The 23,120-nt window shown below is 37.2% G+C and overlaps 1 protein-coding gene across 4 annotated transcripts in view; it reads left to right on the top strand.

Annotated features, from left to right (window-relative positions):
* Window positions 1-23,120, top strand: part of Faah2 (fatty acid amide hydrolase 2) — a 196,026-nt gene that overhangs the window by 35,752 nt on the left and 137,154 nt on the right. For all 4 annotated transcript variants that reach the window (XM_047538012.1, XM_047538010.1, XM_047538011.1 and 1 more), the window contains 2 exons: window positions 12,567-12,702; window positions 14,612-14,729. In XM_047538012.1, coding sequence (XP_047393968.1) covers window positions 12,567-12,702; window positions 14,612-14,729 — 254 coding nt within the window. The remainder of the gene's footprint in view (window positions 1-12,566; window positions 12,703-14,611; window positions 14,730-23,120) is intronic.

Raw genomic sequence — 23,120 nt, 5'->3', positions numbered from 1 at the left:
ATCAGGTTATTTCCCTTTTTGGTGTTAGGTGTTTTTTGACTTCTATGCAAAATTTGATTATTAATCTCCTGTCAGAAGAGTAGCTAGCAAAGATTTCTCTCCTATTCTGTAGGCTCTCTCTTCAGGGTCTTATTTCCTTTGCTGGGAAGAAGCTTTTTAATTTGAAGTCATCACACTTATTGATTCTTGGTTTCTCCTGAGCTTTAGGAGTCTTTTTTTTTTATTATTGTATACAAATGGGATACATGTTGTTTCTCTATTTGTACATAGAGTCAAGGCATACCATTTGTGCAATCATACGTTTACATAGGACAATGATGTTTGATTATTTTTTTTCCTTCCCCCCCACGCCTCCCACCCCTCTTTCCCCTCTATACAGTCCTTCTTTCCTTCATTCTTACCGCTCTCCTTATTCCTAACCCTAAACCTAACCCTAAACCTAATGCTAACCCCTCCCACCCCCCATTATATGTCCTCATCCGCTTATCAGCGAGATCATTCGTCCTTTAGTTTTTGGAGATTGGCTTATCTCACTTAGCATGATATTCTCCAATTTCATCCATTTGCCTGTAAATGCCACAATTTTATCATTCTTCATTGTGGAGTAATATTCCATTGTATATATATGCCACAGTTTCTTTCTCCATTCATAAACTGAAGGGCATCTAAGTTGGTTCCACAATCTGGCTATGGTAAATTGAGCAGCAATGCACATTGATGAGGCTGTATCTCTGTAGTATGCTGATTTTAAGTCCTTTGGGTATAGGCCAAGGAGTGGGATAGCTGGGTCAAATGGTGGTTCCATTCCAAGCTTTCTGAGGAATCTCCACACTGCTTTCCAGAGTGGCTGCACTAATTTGCAACCCCACCAGCAATGTATGAGTGTTCCTTTTTCACCACATCCTCGCCAACACCTGTTGTTGCTTGTGTTCTTGATAATCGCCATTCTAATTGGGGTGAGATGAAATCTTAGGGCAGTTTTGATTTGCATTTCCCTTATTACTAGGGATGTTGAACATTTTTTCATATATCTGTTGATTGCTTGTACATCTTCTTCTGTGAAGTCTGTTCATTTCCTTAGCCCATTTGTTGATTGGATTATTTGTATTCTTCGTGTAGAGTTTTTTGAGTTCTATATAGATTCTGGAAATTAGCGCTCTATCTGAAGTATGGTTGGCAAAGATTTTCTCCCACTCTGTAGGCTCTCTCTTCACATTGCTGATAGTTTCCTTTGCTGAGAGAAAGCTTTTTAGTTTGAATCTATCCCAGTTGTTGATTCTTGCTTTTATTTCTTGTGCTATGGGAGTCCTGTTAAGGAAGTCTGATCCTAAGCCAACAGTTGAAGATTTGGACCTACTTTTTCTTCTGTAAGGTGCAGGGTCTCTGGTCTGATTCCGAGGTCCTTGATCCATTATGAGTTGAGTTTTGTGTAGGGTGAGAGATAGGGGTTTAATTTCATTCTATTGCATATGGTTTTCCAGTTTTCCCAGCACCATTTGTTGAAGAGGCTATCTTTACTCCATTGCATATTTTTGGAACCTTTGTCTAGTATGAGAAAATTGTATTTATTTGAGTTTGTGTCCATGTCCTCTATTCTGTACCATTGATCTACCTGTCTATTTTGGTACCAATACCATGCCGTTTTTGTTACTATTGCTTTGTAGTACAGTTGAAGATCTGGTATTGCAATACCCCCTGCTTTGCTCTTGCTACTGAGGATTGCTTTAGCTATTCTAGGCTTTTTATTCTTCCAGATAAATTTCATAATTGCTTGCTCTATTTCTGCAAGGTACATCATTGGGATTTTAATTGGAATTGCATTGAATCTGTATAGCACTTTAGGTAGTATGGCCATTTTGACAATATTAATTCTGCCCATCCAGGAACATGGGAGATCTTTCCATCTTCTAAGGTTTTCTTGAATTTCTTTCTTTAGTGTTCTGTAGTTCTCATCGTAGAGGTCTTTCACCTCTTATGTGAGATTGATTCTCAAGTATTTTATTTTTTTCGATGCTATTGTGAATGGGGTAGTTTTCCTAATTTCTCTTTCTGAAGATTCATCACTTATGTATAAAAATGCATTGGATTTATGAGCATTGATCTTGTAACCTGCTACTTTACTGAATTAACTTATGAGTTCTAAAAGTATTCTGGTGGAATTTCCAGGTTCCTCTAAATATATAATCATGTCATCAGTGAACAGGGATAGTTTGAGTTCTTCTTTTCCTATTCATATCCCTTTAATTTCTTTGGTTTGTCTAATTGCTCTGGCTACAGTCTCAAGGACGATGTTGAATAGAAGTGGTGAAAGAGGGCATCCCTGCCTTGTTCCAGTTTTTAGGGGGAACGCTTTCAGTTTTTCACCATTTAGAATGATATTAGCCATGGGCTTAGCATAGATGGCCTTTATAATGTTAAGGAATGTTCCCACTACCCCAATTTTTTCTAGTGTTTTGAGCATGAAGGGATGCTGTATTTTATCGAATGCTTTTTCTGCATCTATTGAAATAATCATGTGATTCTTGACTTTAAGTCTGTTGATATGGTGAATGACATTTATTGATTTCCGAATGTTGAACCAACCTTGCATCCCTGGGTAAAACCCACTTGATCGTGGTGCACTATCTTTTTAATATATATTTGTAAGCGATTTGCTAAAATTTTGTTGAGAATTTTTGCGTCGATGTTCATTAAGGATATTGGTCTCAAACTTTCTTTCCTCGATGTGTCTCTGTCTGGTTTAGGTATCAGGGTGATATTGGCTTCATAGAACGAGTTTGGGAGGGTTCCCTCCTCTTCTATTTCATGGAATAGTTTGAGGAGTATTGGAATGAGCTCTTCTTTAAAGGTTTTGTAGAACTCGGCTGAGAACCCATCTGGTCCTGGACTTTTCTTTGTTGGTAGGCTTTTGATGACCTCTTCTATTTCATTGCTTGAAATTGGTTTATTTAAGTTGTGTATGTCCTCCTCGTTCAGTTTAGGTAATTCATATGTCTCTAGAAATTTGTTGATGTCTTCGAGGTTTTTTGTTTTGTTGGACTATAGATTTTCGAAATAACTTCTAATTATGTTTTGTATTTCACTCGTGTCTGTTGTGATGTTTCCTTGTTCATTCCGAATTTTAGTAATTTGAGTTTTCTCCCTCTTTCTCTTTGTTAGTGTGGCTAAGGGTTTATCAATTTTATTTATTTTTTCAAAGAACCAACTATTTATTTTGTTAATTTTTCCAATTGTTTCTTTTGTTTCGATTTCATTGATTTCGGCTCTGATTTTAACTATTTCTGCTTCTACTACTTTTGGTATTGGTCTGCTCTTCTTTTTCTAGGGCTTTGAGCTGTAGTGTTAAGTCGTTTATTTGTTGATTTCTACTTCTTTTTTTGAATGCGCCCCATGAAATAAATTTTCCTCTAAGTACTGCTTTCATAGTGTCCCAGAGATTTTGATATGATGTGTCTTTGTTCTCCTTTGCTTCTAAGAATTTTTTTATTTTCCTCCTGATGTCTTCTGTTATCCATTCATCATATAATAGTGTATTATTTACTCTCCAGGTATTGGAGAAGTTTCTGTTTTTTATTCTGTCATTTATTTCTAATTTCAATCCATTATGATATGATAGAGTACAAGGTAGTATCTCTATCTTCTTGTATTTGCTAACAGTAGCTTTGTGGCATAAAATATGGTCTATTTTAGAGAAGGATCCATGTGCGGCTGAGAAGAAAGTGTATTCGTTCTTTGTTGGATGGTATATTCTATATATGTCCGTTAAGTCTAAATTGTTGATTGTGTTGTTGAGATCTATAGTTTCTTTATTCAATTTTTGTTTGGACGATCTATCCAGTGGTGAGAGAGGTGTGTTAAAATTGCCTAGTATTATTGTGTGTGGTCTATTTGATTTCTGGAATTGAGAAGGACTTGATTGACGTACGTGGATGAGCCAATGTTCGGGGCATAGATATTTATGATTGTTATGTCTTGCTGATTTATGCTTCCCTTAAGCAGCATGTAATATCCTTCTTTATCCCTTCTGACTAGTTTTGGCTTGAAGTCCACATTATCTGAAATGAGGATGGATACTCCAGCTTTTTTGCTGTGTCCGTGTGCATGGTATGTTTTTCCCCATCCTTTCGCCTTTAGTCTATGGGTATCTCTTTCTATGAGATGAGTCTCTTGCAGGCAGCATATTGTTGGATTTTTCTTTTTAATCCAATCTGCCAGTCTATGTCTTTTGATTGATGAGTTCAGGCCATTAACATTCAGGGTTATTATTGTGATATGATTTGTATTCCCAGTCAATTGACTCATATTTGTTTTTGATATGATTTGGTTTCTCCTTTATTTGGCTATTCCTTTAGACTACCGCCTCCTGTTGCTGATTTGCATTGTTGTTTTTCATCTCTTCCTCATGGAATATTTTGCTGAGAATGTTCTGTAATGCTGGCTTTCTTTTTGTAAATTCCTTTAGCTTTTGTTTATCATGGAAGGATCTTATTTCATCGTCAAATTTGAAGGTAAGTTTTGCCGGGTATAAGATTCTTGGTTGGCATCCGTTTTCTTTCAGGGCTTGGTATATGTTGTTCCAGGCCCTTCTAGCTTTTAGGTCTGGATTGAAAAATCTGCTGATATTCTTATTGGTTTCCCTCTGAATGTAATTTGATTCTTTTCTCTTGTGACCTTTAAAATTCTGTCTTTATGTTGTATGTTAGGTATTTTCATAATAATGTGCCTTGGTGTGGGTCTGTTGTAATTTTGTATGTTTGGAGTTCTATAAGCCTCTTGTACTTGGTTTTCCATTTCATTCTTCAGATTGGGAAATTTTCTGATATTATTTCATTGAATAGATTGTTCATTCCTTTGTTTTATTTCTCTAAGCCTTCCTCAATCCCAGTAATTCTCAAATTTGGCCTTTTCATGATATCCCATAATTCTTGTACATTCTGTTCATGATTTCTTACCATCTTTTCTGTTTGGCCAACTTTGCTTTCAAGATTAAATAATTTGTCTTCAATGTCTGAGGTTCTGTCTTCCAGGTGTTCTATCCTATTGGTTATGCTTTCTATGGAGTTTTTAACTTGGTTTATTGCTTCCTTCATTTCAAGTATTTCAGTTTGCTTTTTTTTCAGTATCTCTAACTCTTTATTGAAATGATCTCTTGCTTCCCGTATTTGGTCTTTTAACTGTTGATTGGTGCAATCATTTAATGCCTGCATTTGCTCTTTCATCTCCTCCTTCAATGCCTGCATTTGCTCTTTCATCTCCTCATTTGCTTCCCTGATCGTTTTAATTACATACATTCTGAACTCCCTTTCTGACATTTCTTCTGCTGTGCTGTCATTGGGTTTTATTGATGTAGTATCTAGGTTTGTTTGGGACATTTTCTTCCCTTGTTTTCTCATATTGTTCAGCTGTCAGTGGGACCCTGAGATATTGCAGATTCCTGCTATTGGCTTATAGTGTCCCGGTAGATTTCCAGTGTATCACCACCCAGCCTTCAGTAGCCTGAAGTCTTGGAGGAATTTGATAATGCAGTGCATCCAAAGAAAGCTGCCCCTAGCCCCCTAGTGGTTCTAGGGTTTGGAGCTGGCTCTGTGCGTAAAGGCTCTCACTGGGGGCCTGCACCATGCAGCTGGCCATGTGGAAGGAGCCCACCGCCGGAGTGTGGAAGTCTACCTGGGGAATACTCTGGCTGCCCTGCCCTGGTCTGATAAGCCACCCCTATCTGTTCCTGCCACCCGGGCCGAGCTTTACCCAGTGGGCAGACTCCCCTGTGGCTCTATTTCAGTCTGAGTCTCTCAGTGCCTCCCCTTCTTAACTCCTGGTTTCTGGAGTGACTGGGGGTGCAGTCACCCTCTAGGCTGCCATCTTGGATCACCCCGTGAAAAGAGCCTGCGGCCGGAGTGGGCAGAGCCGCCTGAAGAGGTCTCTGGCTGCCCTGCCCTGATCCCAGAGTCTGCTTGCAGATTGAAGCTCTCCGTTGGTTCGGGGACTTGTGGGCTGGTTCTATGTAGAAAGCCTCTCACTGGGCGGTCTGGTCCGAGAATCTAGCCTTGAAAGGCACCTCCCACCGCAGGGGTCCAGGCTACTTGGGGAAGTCTCTGGCTGTCCTATTCTGGTCCCTGAAGCTGCTTGCGTGCCGGAGTACACTGCGCTGCGCTGGCTCCGGGACTTGGAGCTTGTTCTGGTCAGAAAGGCTCTCACTAGGGGGCCTGCTCCGAGAACCTGGAGAAGCTGGCTGTGTGGGCGGGGCCCACCGCCGGAGTGTGCAGGGCTGCCTGTGGAAGACTCTAGCTGCCCTGCCGGCTCCGATAAGCCACCTCTATCCAGGCCTGCCGCCCGGGCCGAGCTTTACCCAGTGGGCAGACTCACCTGTGGCTCTATTTCAGTCCGAGTCTCTCAATCCCTCCCCTTCTTAACTCCTGGGTTCTGGAGCGACTGGGGTTGCAGTCACCCTCTAGGCCGCCATCTTGGATTGCCCCGTGAAATGTGTCTGTGGCCGGAGTGGGCAGAGCCGCCTCGCTTTAGGAGTCTTATTGGGAGGGAACACTCCCTGATTCATTTCATGAAGCCAGAATCACCCTGATACCAAAACCAGAAAAAGACACATCATGGAAAGAAAAGTACACACCAGTATCCCTAAAGAATATAAACATGAAAATTATTAATAAAATATTAGTAACCCACATTCAAAGAAACATTAAGAAGATTTTATACCTTGTCCATTTTTTTTTCATTATAGGAATGCAAGGTTGGTTCAACATACACAAATCAGTAAACTTGATTCATAACATAAGTAGAATCAAGGGAAAAACATGATAATCTTAATAGATAGATTAAAAAGTTTGACAAAATACATCACTCAATGATGTAAAAAACACTGGAAAAACTATTGATAGTAAACACCTCAACATCATATATGAAAAACCCAAAGCCAACATCATACTGAATAGACAAAAACTGGAAGCATTTTCTCTAAAATCAGGGAGAAAACAGGGATATCTACCCTCATCCCTACTATCGATTATAGTTCTTAAAGCAGTAGCCAGTGCAAACATGTCAGAGCAGGAAAATAAAGGGATACCAATAACAAAAGAAGAAGTCAAATTATCTATTTGCTGATGACATAATCCTGTATCTATAAAATCAAAAACAGGCAACCAGAAGACTTCTAGAGCTGGTAAATAAATTCAACAACGTAGTAGGGTACAAGATCAACATTTGCAAGTCAGTATCTTTCCTTTACTATTGCTGAGAAAGAAATCAGGAAAACTATCCCATTCACAATACCCTAAAAATATACTTGGAAATCTAACCAAGGAGGTGAAAGGTCTGTATGATGAAAAATATAGAACACTGAAGAAAGTAATTGAAGAAGACCTTAGAAGATGGAAAGATCTCCCATGTTTATGGATAGGCAGTATTACTATCAAAATGGCCACAGTACCAAAAGCATTATACAGATTCAATACAATCCCCATCAAACACAAATGACATTCTTCACATAAATAGAAAAAGAAGGTTCCAAAATTCATTTGAATAAAATAAGAGACCAGAATAGTCAAATCCTGAGCAAGAAGAGCAATGCTGGAGGTATCACAATACCAGACTTCAAATTTCACTACAGAGCTATAGTAACAAAATAGCATGTTATTGGGGTCAAAACGAACCTGAAGATCAATGGAATAGAATAGAAGGCACAGAGAAAAACCTTAATGGATGGAGTCATCTGATACTTGAAGAAGGTGCCCAAAACATACTCTGGAGAAAAGATAGCCTTTTAAACCAATGGTGCTAGGAAACCTGTAGATCCATTTGTAGAGGAAACTAAATCCCTATCTCTACCCTGCCGAAATGTCAGCTCAAAGTGGAACAAATACCTAGGAACAAATACCTAGATTAGAAACTTTGCAAATACTATAACTGAGAGTCTCAACACTTAAACATATTGTTACAGGCACCTCCTTCCTTAAAAAGATGCCTAAAACACAAGAAATATAACCAAGAATCAATAAGTGGAATGGCATCATATTAAAAATATTCTGCACATCAAAGGAAGCTAGAGTGTGAAGAGAGATCCTACGGAATGGGTGAAGATATTTGTCACCTGCCTCTCGGACAAGGAATTAATATCCAGAAGATACAAAGAACTCAAGAAACTTCACACCAAAAACAAAAACAAAAACAAAAAAAAACAAAAAAAGCTAAACAGACATGTCTCAAGAAAAGAAATAGTCAACAAATATATGTAAAAATGTTCAACACCCCTAGTAATTAAAGCAGTCTGAGACTGACTGCTGCATACTTTACATATTGCAGTGCATTAAATGTGCACCATGTTTACAAAAATTATGAAGTACCATTAAGCAAAAGTTTGCATTATTACTGTTTAAGAAGGAGAATAGAAGGCAAACTGCACAGAAAATCTATTAAACAATATAGTAGCTAGAAAGATTCCAAATCTTGGAAAAGATATATACTTGCAGGTCTGGGGAGATTTGAGGACTCCACTTGGATTTAAACAGAGAAGGTCCTCAACAAGGCATATTCTAGTTAAAGTTTCAAATGTCAATGATAAGGAGATAATTCTAAAAATGGCAATAGAACAGCATCAAGCCACAGGTAAGGGAACCACAATCAGACTAATAGCAGACTTCTTATCAGAAACCTTATAGACTAGTAAAAAATGGAATGATATAGTCAAAGCCCTAAAAGGAAAAAAAAAAGCCTGCTAAGAAAATTATACTCAGCTAAGATATCCTGGAAAAATAGAAACAAAAATAGACTTTCTAAGATAAACATAAACTGAAATAAATAATCACCATCACATATGCATTACAGAATATAGTCAAGGGACTTCTACGTCAAAAAGTGGAAGTAAGCTGAGAGTGGTGACAAACACCTATAATTCTAGCAATTGGATGGTTTTATGCAGGAGGATGGCAAATTCCAGTACAGCCTCAGCAACTCAGTGAGATCCTGTCTCAAAATAAAAAATATAAAAGGAGCAGGGAGATGAAGCTCAGTTGAGTTGATATAAACATTGATGTAGCTGCATCACTATAATATGCTGATTTTAAGTCCTTTGGGTATATACTGAGGAGTGGGATAACTGGGTCAAATGGTGGTTCCATTCCAAGCTTTCTGAGGAATCTCCATACTGCTTTCCATGGTGGTTTCACCAATTTGCAGTCCCACCAGCAGTGTATGAGTGTACATTTTCCCCTACATTTTCACCAGTATTTATTGTTGCTTGTATTCTTGATAGTTGCCATTCTGACTGAAGTGAGATGAAATCTTAGTTTTGATTTGCATTTCTCTAATTGATAGAGATGTTGAACAATTTTTCATATATTTGTTGATCAATTGTATTTCTTTTTCTATGAAATATCTATTCAGTTCCTTAGCCCATTTATTGATTGGGTTTTTTTTTTTGGTGTTTTGGGGGTTCTTTATGTATTCTGGAGATTAATGCTCTGAGGTGCATGTGTTAAAGACTATTTTTCAAATTCCAAAATAAAATATTGACAAACCACATTTATAGTACATCAAGAAAATTGTATAGCATCCTCTAGTATGTTTCATTCCAGGGATGTGAGTTAGTTTCAATGTACACAAATCAATGAATATAATTTACCATATATAGAGAATTAAGGACAACAATCACATGATCATCACAACAGAAGCAGAAAAAAGCATTTGACAAAATCTATCACAAATTCATTTTAAAAATGCTGTAGAAACTAGGGCTAGAAGAAAGTTCCCTTCATATTGTAAAGGCTAAATATGACAAAGCCATTCATACTGAATGGAGAAAAAAATTAAAACATTTCCTCTACTATCAGTAATAAGAGAAGGATGTCCACTTTCACACTCCTATTCAATATCATTCGTGCAACTCTGGCCAGAACAATCAGGTAGGAAGAGGAAATTAAATGGAAATAAATAGGAAAAGAAAAAGTCAAATAATCTCTGTTTATTTAAGTCATGAACTTATATCTAGAACACCCAATAAATTCCATCAGAAGACTCGTAGAACTCGGTAAACAAATTCAGCAAAGTAGCAGTATACAAGATCAACATACATAAATCAATTGCTTTTCTATATTCCAATAATGAGTCTTCTGAGAAAGAAATCAGGAAACTGTCCCATTCACAATAACCTCAAAAAATAAAATATTTGCAAATAAATCTAACCAAGAAGGTGAAAAGACATCTGTAATGAAATCAATAAAACACTGAAGAACTTTCTGAATTCTTTATCTGATGTTTCCCACACTTTGATTTCTTTGGGATCAGTTATTGGAGTGTTTTAAATTTTGGGGGCATCTTATTCTCTCATTTTCTTATATTACCCATATTTATATTTTTATTTTAACACATCTGCTGGGATATTATCTGTTCTACTCGTACACAATGGACTTTTTGTGAAATGCTTTCTCTTAATGTGTCATCCCATTTGGATATATAAATGTCATTTCTTCCACTCAATGTGATCATTCTGCTATGTTCAGTCTCTAACACCATTTTAAGAGGAGACAACAATCACCAGCAACTGCAACCATTTCAGAATATACCATATACTAATAAACCCCAAGAAACTTATTGAAAATGTTTTCTAGAACTTCACTAATCTAGTGGAAAATAGCAGTAATACTCTGGAATGGGCTGAGAAATTAAGTACCACAAAATGTAAAATTACTACAAAGTTACTACACAGTGTAAAATTCATGACCTTCATGGGTCATGAAAAGGAAAAATAGGAAATAAAGTGGTAAATAAAAATTGTGAGATAAAGTCAGGAGTAGATATTAGTAGACAAAAGAGGAAAGAGTATGGAGATGAGCAAGGTGAAAAACAAAAGATTAATCCTGATTAATGATTTACAATTAAAGGAAATGAGTAAAATAGGATTGAAGCATTCAATATCAGGTAATAAGAGATAACCTATAAAATCAATACAAGAGGTAATAGCTGTGAAATCAAAAACTGACATTAGAGAGTTTTATGTCTCATGAACAGTTATTTGAGATAGGGAGATTTCTTATTGTATCTTCCTGATTTGGATTTCATCAAGTTTTGTGAGGATTAGTGAATGCCATTACCTTCTTGGCTTTACCTCTAAGTCTCTCTGGGTGTGAATTTAGCAATATCTCCAGCTCTACTCTCACATAAATTTAGGAGGATTTATTTGTCCTTTGGTATTTCCTGGCATCTAGTAGCTTTCTGGAGGGACATAGGAGACAACCCCTAGTTGTCTGTGCCCTTGCAGACAGGTCTATCCCTGTTTGGGGATTCAGTCTTGTGTGGCCACTTGTAGAAATACTTCATGTACCTGGAGCAGTCAGAACAGGTAGGAACTCACTTGTGAAGATTTTGCAGTGTGCAGGGTGTTGCAGCCTATGGCAGAAATGAAATGGACCAGATGTAGTGGTACTGGGGGGCCTGAGGGAGACACAGAGTACCTGCCCATAGCTGGGGCATACATGTCATTGACAGTGTCTGAGCATTATCAGCACTGTCCCGTGTCTGTGGGGCGTGCACCTGTGGGCCACCTCTGCCTCTGTGGCTTCTGGTCTGTGGCTTCTGCCAATAGTAAATGCATGCATGACAACTAACCCATGCTTCTGTTTGCTTGACAGCAGCTGGCATCTGTGGGACACACATCTATAATCAGCCTTTGTGGGTTGCATTTCACTGCTGGAGTACGTGGTCCTCTGTAAACTGCTACAGATCTGGAAGCTTCTGCTTGCCTCCATCGTTGCATGGTGCTGCTGGGACATAGGCAGGGGTCCTCCGCTGGTTTCTACAGATCATGTGGCTTCTGCTTGCCCTCAGGGAACAGTTTTGATGTGCCTTTGTCTGTGTTAACTGGTACTGAACGAGTGTTTGTAGCATATGAACCTGCATTCCACCTCTGTGGGCAATGGTAAACTGCTAAGATACCAGAGTGCTTCAGTTGGTTGTTTGAGATTATAGTGCTATGGCAAGCCACTGGAACACTGGCTGCATCCCGGGTGCCATACTCCCTGAGAGTGACTTGCTCTCTCTTCTGTTCCACCACAGTTCCCTTGTTGGGGAATGGGTTTTTAGCAACCTCCATCCAGCAGTGATCTCTCTAGTAACCAGAATTACCAAGACCCTGCAAGTCTCTAACTGTTCAATATTGTGTCTTAGTGCATTTCACCTGTCACTCATCTCTCTGATCAGCTTCAATTCCAGATTGTGGAGGAGTTGAGATTTTTGGCCTACTTCCACTCTGCCATCTTCACTCTGAATGTTTTCTCCAAAAAGAAATGATAAAAGTTTGAGAACATGGATATGTTTAATATTATTTAAATATTAAACAATACATGCATGTCACTCCACACCAAATTGTGCCCCATAAGTATATATAATTATTTGATTTATTTATCTATCCATAATAAACAATTTATACTAACTTGAAAATATAAATGGGCTTTGAAGTTCAGCGGGAGAATGATGTTTTAGATATATTAGATATTATGGTGAAATACACCAGGCAGAGATTATTTCTTATTTATGGAATGTAACCTGAGTATTTCACATTTTAGGTGTGGTTCCCAACCAGGGTCAGTTTCCCATGCCTGGGGAAGCCCAGGAGATTTTTCAGTGCACTGGTCCAATGTGTCGCTATGCCGAAGATCTGATCCCCATGCTGAGAGTCATGGCAGGACCTGGGATTAAAAAGTATGTTCACATATTTCCTGTGTCCTGTTCTGACATTCTTTCTTCCTTTGCTTATTAGTGGCATGGAGTTACACTCCCAGTCCTCAAAAATTTTCATATTTTAAATGAGAGAGACTTTATATAAGTTGATATCATGTTTCACAAATTGGGAAGGTACTGTGTAAAATATTTTAATGAGAAAACACAAGAAAGACTTTATTCTGGGATAGAGATTGTGAATCATTTTGTTCACTTGGCAATTTGAATATAATGACTTAATTTAAATTGGTGTTTTCTGGTTCTGCCATTTGTCAACACACACATATTTTCCAGTCTCACCTGGACTGTCAATGCTGCCTAGAAATATGTTTCCCTAGACAACTCTTAATTATATTCTCTATTGCAGCGACTTAAAAGTTTGTTAATTTCCAGCAAGCATGTGATCTTCTTATCCCATTATACTCAAATAAATAACCCCACATCCTATCTCACTAAGAAAATGCCAGTGTGAAATTCGTTTCAGTTTCTTACCATCATATTTTCCTAGGTCTCCAGCCATTCATTCCTTGTTTCTTCTCTTAAAATAGTAAAAATGTCTTTCCTTTTGCTTAGCTATATAGGTACCTTCACTTAAATTCTGGATTTCATGTTTTCTTACTCTCACGTCTCTGTTCAATTACTACCTCACCCTACTATGACTTCAATCTCTGTTGCACACATACACACACACACACACACACACACACACACACGTACCATATACATATACATACATATGCATATATACATATATACACACATATATCTTCCTAATTATCATTGTACTGACCAAATGTCTCTCATCTTAAAAACAGATGACACTTTCTCAGTCTCACATACTCCTTGCTACTACCTGATGTCATATTTTGCCTTCATGGACAAACTTGATTAATTATTTATATTCATTAAATCTGAAACCTCACATTGACCACTTATTTCTCAATCCTCTACATACTGATTTCACCACTGAAATTTGTCTTCAAACCCAAAGTTTCAGATTTTTCCTTTTGGCTAAAAACAGTGTCAACTTAATGCTTACCATATGTGACCTCATAACTGTTGACAGTGTTAATTACTTTCTCCATCTTGAAATAATATGTACCCTTGGATTTTGTGATTCACACTCTTCTGATATAGATCCTATATCTATAGGATATAGATCCTATATCTATGATTTTCCCTTTCCATCTCCCTTGCTGGCTTTTCTCCTTCTGCTAATCTTATATACTCTAGGGATACCTTATTTCTCTACTCATCTTCCCAGAATGATTACATCTACACTTGTAACCTTGTAACTTCACCTATTTCCCATATATAGATGCCTCCCAAATGAGCATGTCTAGCTCACTTTTCTTACCTATTCTTCATGACTGTATTCACTAGTGTAATGGTCATCTCAGATAACTGAAACTCAATATGTCTAAAATTGGTCTCATGCTTCTAAATCTTAAGAAACTAATCTGCTACCTATATTTTACAAAATTTCAGTGATTAGATCACAATAAACCTAGTTGCTAAAGACTAATTCCCTATCTCTCTCACTCCTTACATCTAAGTAGTACCATCCTATTAAAACTACCTTCTTATTCTGTTTTACATCTTGACACTTCTTCCCATCACAATGGATACAGTTCTAGTTTAGGTACAGCTGTTTCTTAACTGGACTACTACCGCAAGCTTCTGATATGTCACTCCAACTCTAGTCTTGACCCATTCTAAACTGGAATGATATTCTTAAGTGTAAATCTGAATTCTAAAGGCATATCACTGCTTTTGTCACACAATTTTAAGAGGAAAATTTCCATTATAACTGAAGTTCAGTTGTTAGGATTAAACTAGTAAGCACATATAAATAATTTATTGACATTAGTATATTTTTAATTATCCACAGGTTAAAACTAGATGCAAAAGTACATTTACGGCACTTGAAATTTTACTGGATGGAACATGATGGAGGCTCACTTTTAATGTCCAAAGTAGAACAAGATCTCATTCTTGCTCAGAGAAAGGTAATTTTTAATACAATTAATTTAATAGAATTTATATTCAATCAAAAAGATGACATTATAACAATTGACTTAATTGTTGAACATTTGTATCAACATATAGAATTAAGGTGATCAGAATACTACTAAGTAATTTGGGGTGTGATTTTTATACTTATCTAAGATATTTGTTTTTAATATCAAAGAAAGTTATTTTTAAAGTAAAGTAAGATAAAGCAAAGAAATAAATTGTGTAGAGATAAACAATTTTAATTGCTCAGCCTATTGCTAAGTGGTTCTTCTATGTCTATGTGTACATGTAAATTTTACATGATTGAAGTAGCAATGTTTCTTTTTAATATTTTCTGATTTTAGTTTTTTAAAAAATACTTTCATAATCAGATGAAATGAAACAAATTTGTCTTTCTAAAAGCAAACCTTATTCCAAAAAAGAATAAAAAGAGGAAGAGATCTATCAAATTTTAAAAACACTAAAAAAAAACAGTAGTCTTCCCCAAGCAGCCCGGCTCCCTCCGGTGGAAGGTGCCTTTCAAGGCTAGCTTCTCGGAGCAGACTGCCCAGTGAGAGCCGTTATACACAAAGCCAGCCACAAGTCCCCATGCCAGCGGAGAGCTCTGACCTGCAGGTAGCCCCTGGTACCAGGGCAGGGCAGTCAGAGACTTCTCCAGGCGGCCCTGGCCCCTCCGGCTGCAGGCTCTATCCACGGGACGATCCAAGATGGCACACTAGAGGGTGACTGCATCTCCTGTCACTCCAGAACCCAGGATTCAAGAAGGGGAGGCATTGAGAGACTCGGACTAAAATAGAGCCATGGGGTGAGTCTCCCCCACCAGATGAAACTCGGCCTGGGCGGCAGGCCCAGATAGGGGTGGCTTATCAGAGAGCTCCGACCCGCAGTCAGCCTCTGGGACCAGGGCAGGGCAGCTAGAGTCTTCCCCAGGTAGTCCTGCTCACTCTGGTGGTGGGCTCCTCCCACACGGCCAGCTTCTTGTTGCAGGCCCCCCAGTGACAGCCTTTCCGCACAGAGCCAGCTCCAAGCCCTGGAACCACTAGCGGGCTAGGGGCAGCCTTCTTCGGAAGCACTGCATTATTAAGTTCCTCCAAGACTTCAGGCTACTGAAGGCTGGGAGATGATACACTGGAAATCTACAGGGACACTATAAGCCAATAGAGGAAATCTGCAATATCTTACAGTCCCACAGATATCTGAGCAATATGAGAAAACAAGGGAAGAAAATGTCCCAAACAAACCTAGATACTTTATCAATAAAACCCAATGACAGCACAGCAGAAGAAATGTCAGAAAGGGAGTTCAGAATGTACATAATTAAAACAATAGGGAAGCAAACGAGGAGATGAAAGAAAAAATGCAGGCATTGAAGGAGGAGATGAAAGAACAAATGCAGGCATTGAATGATCGCACCAGTCGACAGTTAAAGAGAAACTACAGGAAGCAAAAGATCATTTCAATACAAAGTTAGAGATACTGAAAAAAAAAACGCAAATCCTTCAAATGAAGGAAGCAATAAAACAAGTTAAAAACTCCATAGAAAGCATAACCAATAGGATAAAACACCTGGAAGACAGAACCTCAGACACTGAGGACAAAATATTTAATCTTGAAAACAAAGTTGACCAAACAGAGAAGATGGTAAGAAATCATGAACAGAATCTACAAGATTTATGGGATAACTTGAAAAGGCCAAATTTAAAAATTATTGGGATTGAGGAAGGCTAAGAGAAACAAACCAAAGGAATGAACAATCTATTCAATGAAATAATATCAGAAAATTTCCCAAATGTAAGAATGAAATGGGAAACAAGTACAAGAGGCTTATAGGACTCCAAATATACAAAATTACAACAGACCCACAACAAGGCACATTATTATGAAAGTACCTAACATGCAAAATAAAAACAGAACTTTAAAGGCCGTGAGAGAAAAGAATCAAATTACGTTCAGGGAGAAACCAATAAAAATATCAGCAGATTTTTCAATCCACACCCTAAAAACTAGAAATGCCTGGAACAACATTTACCAAGTCCTGAAAGAAAATGGATGCCAACCAAGAATCTTATACCCAGCACAACTTACTTTCAGATTTGATGACGAAATAAGATCATTCCATGATAAACAAAAGCTAAAGGAATTTGCAAAAAGAAAGCCAGCATTACAGAACATTCTCAGCAAAATATTCCATGAGGAAGAGATGAAAAACAACAACGCAAATCAGCAACGGGAGGACCTAGCCTAAAGGAATAGCCAAATAAAGGAAAAACCAAATCGTGTCAAAAAACAAAAATGAGTAAAAAAACTGGGAATACAAATCATATCACAATAATAACCCTGAATGTTAATGGCCTGAATTCATCAATCAAAAGACATAGACTGACAGATTGGATTAAAAAGAAAAATCCAACAGTATGCTGCCTGCAAGAGACTCATCTCATAGAAAGAGATACCCACAGACTAAAGGTGAAAGGATGGGAAAAAAAAATTACCATGCACACAGACACAGCAAAAAAGCTGGAGTATCCATCCTCATTTCAGATAATGTGGACTTCAAGCCAAAACTAGTCAGAAGGGATAAAGAAGGACATACATACTCCTTAAGGGAAGCATAAATCAGCAAGACATAACAATCATAAATATCTATGCCCCGAACATTGGCTCATCCACGTACGTCAATCAAGTCCTTCTCAATTCCAGAAATCAAATAGACCACACACAATAATACTAGGCGATTTCAACACACCTCTTTCAACACTGGATAGATCTTCCAAACAAAAATTGAATAAAGAAACCATAGATTTCAATAACACAATCAACAATTTAGACTTAATGGACATATATAGAATATACCATCCAACAAAGAACGAATACACTTTCTTCTCAGCAGCACATGGATCCTTCTCTAAAATACACCATATTTTACGCCACAAAGCTACTGTTAGCAAATACAAGATGATAGAGATACTACCTTGTACTCTATCACATCATAATGGATTGAAATTAGATATAAATGACAGAATAAAAAACAAACTTCTCCAAATCCTGAGATTAAATAATACACTATTATATGATGAATGGATAACAGAACATCAGGAACGAAATAAAAATTCTTAGAAATAAACGAGAACAAAGACACATCATATCAAAATCTATGGGACACTATGAATGCAGTACTTAGAAGAAGATTTATTTCATGGGGCACATTCAACAAAAGTAGAAATCAACAAATAAATGACTTAACACTACAACTCAAAGCCCTAGAAAAAGAAGAGCAGACCAACACCAAAAGCAGTAGAAGACAGGAAATAGTTAAAATCAGAGCCGAAATCAATGAAATAGAAACAAAGGAAACAATCGGAAAAATGAACAAAATAAATAGTTGGTTCTTTGAAAAAATAAATAAAATTGATAAACCCTTAGCCACACTAACAAAGAGAAAGAGGGAGAAAACTCAAATTACTATAATTCAGAATGAACAGGGAAATATCACAACAGACACGAGTGAAATACAAAACATAATTAGAAGCTATTTTGAAAATCTATACTCCAACAAAACAGAAAACCTTGAAGACATCAACAAGTTTCTAGAGACATATGAATTACCTAAACTGAACGAGCAGGACATACACAACTTAAATAAATCAATTTCAAGCAATGAAATAGAAGAAGTCAACAAAAGCCTACCAACAAAGAAACTTCCAGGAACAGATGGGTTCTCAGCCGAGTTCTACAAAACCTTTAAAGAAGAGCTCATTCCAATACTCCTCAAACTATTCCATGAATTAGAAGAGGAGGGAATCCTCCCAAACTCATTCTATGAAGCCAATATCACCCTGATACCTAAACCAGAGAGAGACACATCGAAGAAAGAAAATTTCAGACCAATATCCTTAATGAACATCAACGCAAAAATTCTCAACAAAATTTTAGCAAATCGCATAAAAAATATATTAAAAAGATAGTGCACCACGATCAAGTGGGTTTTATCCCAGGGATGCAAGGTTGGTTCAACATCTGGGAATCAATAAATGTCATTCACCATATCAACAGACTTAAAGTCAAGAATCACATGATTATTTCAATAGATGCAAAAAAAGCATTGGATAAAATACAGCATCCCTTCATGCTCAAAACACTAGAAAAAATTGGGATAGTGGGAATATTCCTTAACATTTAAAGGCCATCTATGCTAAGCCCATGGCCAATATCATTCTAAATGGTGAAAAATTGAATGCATTCCCCCTATAAACTGGAACAAGGCAGGGATGCCCTCTTTCACCGCTTCTATTCAACATTGTCCTTGAGATTCTAGCCAGAGCAATTAGACAGACCAAAGAAATTAAAGGGATACGAATAGGAAAAGAAGAACTCAAACTATCTCTGTTCACTGATGACATGATTATATATTTAGAGGAACCTGGAAATTCCACCAGAAAACTTTTAGAACTCATAAGTGAATTCAGTAAAGTAGCAGGTTTCAAGATCAATGCTCATAAATCCAATGCATTTTTATACATAAGCGATGAATCTTCAGAAAGAGAAATTAGGAAAACTACCCCTTTCACAATAGCATTGAACAAATAAAATACTTGGGAATCAATCTCAAAAAAGAGGTGAAAGATCTCTACAATGAGAACTACAGAACACTAAAGAAAGAAATTAAAGAAAACCTTAGAAAATGGAAAGATCTCCCATGTTCTTGGATAGGCAGAATTAATATTGTCAAAATGGCCATACTACCTAAAGTGCTATACAGATTCAATGCAATTCCAATTAAAATCCCAATGATGTACCTTCCAGAAATAGAGCAAGCAATTATGAAATTCATCTGGTAGAATAAAAAACCCAGAATAGCTAAAGTAATCCTCAGTAGCAAGAGTGAAGCAGGGGGTATCGCAATACCAGATCTTCAATTGTATTACAAAGCAATAGTAACAAAAACAGCATGGTGGGCTGGAGATGTAGCCCAGTTGGTAGAGTGCTTACCTTGCATGCACAAGGCCCTGGGTTCAATCCATAGCACCACAAAAAAAAAAAAAATACAGCATGGTATTGGTACCAAAATAGACAGGTAGAGCAATGGTACAGAATAGAGGACACAGACACCAACCCAAATAAATACAATTTTCTCATACTAGACAAAGTTTCCAAAAATATGCAGTGGAGAAAAGATAGCCTCTTCAACAAATGGTGCTGGGAAAACTGGAAAACCATATGCAACAGAATGAAATTAAACCCGTATCTCTCACCCTACACAAAACTAAACTCAAATTGGATCAAGGACCTTGGAATCAGACCAGAGACCCTGCATTTTATAGATGAAAAAGTAGGTCCAAATCTTTAACTGTTGGCTTAGGATCAGACTTCCTTAACAGGACTCCCATAGCACAAGAAATAAAAGCAAGAATCAACAACTGGGATAGATTCAAACTAAAAAGCTTTCTCTCAGCAAAGGAAACTATCAGCAATGCGAAGAAAGAGCCTACAGAGTGGGAGAAAATCTTTGCCAATCATACTTCAGATAGATCACTAATTTCTAGAATCTCTAAAGAACTCAAAAAACTCTACACTAAGAATTCAAATAATCCACTGAACAAATGGGCTAAGGAAATGAACAGACACTTCACAGAAGAAGATCTACAAGCAATCAACAGATATATGAAAAAATGTTCAACATCTCTAGCAATAAGAGAAATGCAAATCAAAACTACCCTAAGATTCCATCTCATCCCAATTAGAATGGAGATTATGAAGAACACAAGCAACAATAGGCATTGGCGAGGATGTGGGGAAAAAGATACACTCATACATTGCTGGTGGGGCTGCAAATTAGTGCAGCCACTCTGGAAAGCAGTATGGAGATTCCTCAGAAAACTTGGAATGGAACCACCATTTGACCCAGCTATCTCACTCCTTGGTCTATACCCAAAGGACTTAAAATCAGCATACTACAGAGATACAGCCACATCAATGTACATTGCTGCTAATTCACCATAGCCAGATTGTGGAACCAACCTAGATGCTCTTCAGTTGATGAATGGTTAAAGAAACTGTGGCATATATATACAATGCAATATTACTCCGCCATGAAGAATGATAAAATTGTGGCATTTGCAGGCAAATGGATGAAATTGGAGAATATCATGCTAAGTGAGATAAGCCAATCACAAAAAACTAAAGGACGAATGATTTTGCTGATAAGCAGATGAGGACATATAATGGGGGATGGGAGGGTTTAGTGTTAGGGTTAGGGTTAGGTTTAGGTTTAGGTATAAGGATGGTGTTATGAATGGAGGAAGGAAGGACTGTATAGAGGGAAAAGAGGGGTTGGAGGGGTGGGAGGGGTGGGGGAAAGGGAAAAAATAACAGAATGAATCAAACAACATTACCCAATGTAAATTTATGATTACACAAATGGTATGCCTTGACTCCATGTACAAATAGAGAAACAACATGTATCCCATTTGTTTACTATTAAAAAAAACAGTAAATGAACATGTCATCATTTTAAAATAATACACATCATTATTTCAAAAAATATAATTTTGTATTTCAATCCTGAAGAGAATTCATGCAATAATACAGTAAATGTTAGCAAAATTCGAATTGTCTACAATTAGAATACTTGGAAATAACTAGTAGAATCTGATTTTGCCAAACTTCCAAATTTGCTGAAATATGAATGAAGGCTAAATTAAGAAAATTATAAGCTTTAATACTATAAAAACGGCCTTAATACTTCCTCTTAGTTCATTTTGTGCTTCTATGAAAATACCTGAGACTGAGCAATTTATAAAGAACAGAAATTTCTCACAATTCTGGAGGTGAGGAAATCCAAGATGAAATCATAGGTGGGTTTTATGCCTACTAAGGACTCTCTGACTCTGCCCTCCAGAGGGGACAAATGCTGTACCTTTACATAATAAATAGCAGAAGAACAAGATAGCTAACTTTCCAGAGTGTCCCTTTTAATTATTTTGCCTTTTTAGTGCATTATACTTGTATGTAGTAATTGGGTTTATTTTGACAAATCATACATGCATGGAATTGAATTTCTCCATTTCAGTCATCAATGCCCCATCATTACCTCTCCCTCTCCCTCTTCCCATTCACCTTCCTCTACTATACTCATCTACCTTTTACTCATTTACTTATTTTAATTGGTGCTTTTTATAGATATACTTAAAGGTGGAATTCATTGCAGCATATTTGTACTTGCAGATAGTGCAATTTTGTCAAATTCATTCCTCATTTTTCCCCTCTCCTATCCCTCCTTCCTCCCCCTCAATCTCCAGTGTTATCTTCTCTATGCCTTTGTTATATCTGACCTCTCCTTTTCCCCCCTTACTTGCTTTGACTTTTGTATATAAGAGAAAATATTCGATCCTTGATTATCTGAATCAGATGTTCTTCAGTTCCATCCATTTACCAGAAGTTCCCATTTTAAAAGGCCCTAATCCCAGTAATTAGGGTGCAGACCTAATGGCCTAATCACCTCTTACAATACTACCTCTTAAGACTGGCACATTGCCAACACCTGAATTTTGGAAGAGATATATTCAAATCATGGCATATGTGGGTTCATTACTGTGTTGCTAGATTTGAAGACCATTTTATGAAGGGAAATATTACTTTAAATTTATAGTCGCCTATCTAACTATAATGTAATTCTAATAAAAATTGAGAGGCATTTTTGTAATATTCAATGTGTAAAAATAAATTTGAAATCTGTATAATATAAACCCAGAAATAGACATTTTTCCTGGATTAAATTTTCATGTATATTAAGATACCTTCACAAATCTGCATTAATACCATTGAAAATGAACAAATCACATAAAGTTGGCAATAATGACACAAGGTTCAGTTTGGGAGTGTAACTCAGTGGTAGAGTGCTTGTCTATTGTGAACAAGGCTTTAAGTTCAATCTCCAGCACTATAAAAAAGAAAAATATAATAATAGATAGTTAATAATCTTTACAAATTTTTTATAGTTGTCAAGGAGAGAATAGCTTTATTTTATTTATTTATTTTTTATTTTTATGTGCTAAGGATCAAACCCAATGCCTCACATGTGGTAGGCAAGCACTCTGCCACTGAGCTACAGCCCCAGTCCAATAGTTAATAATCTTGTATAAGCTATAACTCACAAGAAGAGATATAGCACCAAAGCCATAGGAAAAAGAGAAAGGCAAATTAGAGAAGACATGTGAATTAAGAAAACATGAAAGAGGTTAGACCTTAATAGCTAAAGAAGCCAGATGTAGTGGTGCGCTCCTGTAATCCCATTAGATTGGGAGGCTGAGGCAGGAGGATCACAAGTTCAAAGCCAGCCTCAACAACTTAGTGGGGTCCTAAACAACTTAGCAAAACCCTGTCTT

The sequence above is a fragment of the Sciurus carolinensis genome, unplaced genomic scaffold (assembly GCF_902686445.1).
Source record: "Sciurus carolinensis unplaced genomic scaffold, mSciCar1.2, whole genome shotgun sequence".
Lineage (NCBI taxonomy): Eukaryota > Metazoa > Chordata > Mammalia > Rodentia > Sciuridae > Sciurus > Sciurus carolinensis.
The sequence above is the reverse complement of the archived record's forward strand: the minus strand, read 5'-3'. Positions and strand labels throughout refer to the sequence as shown.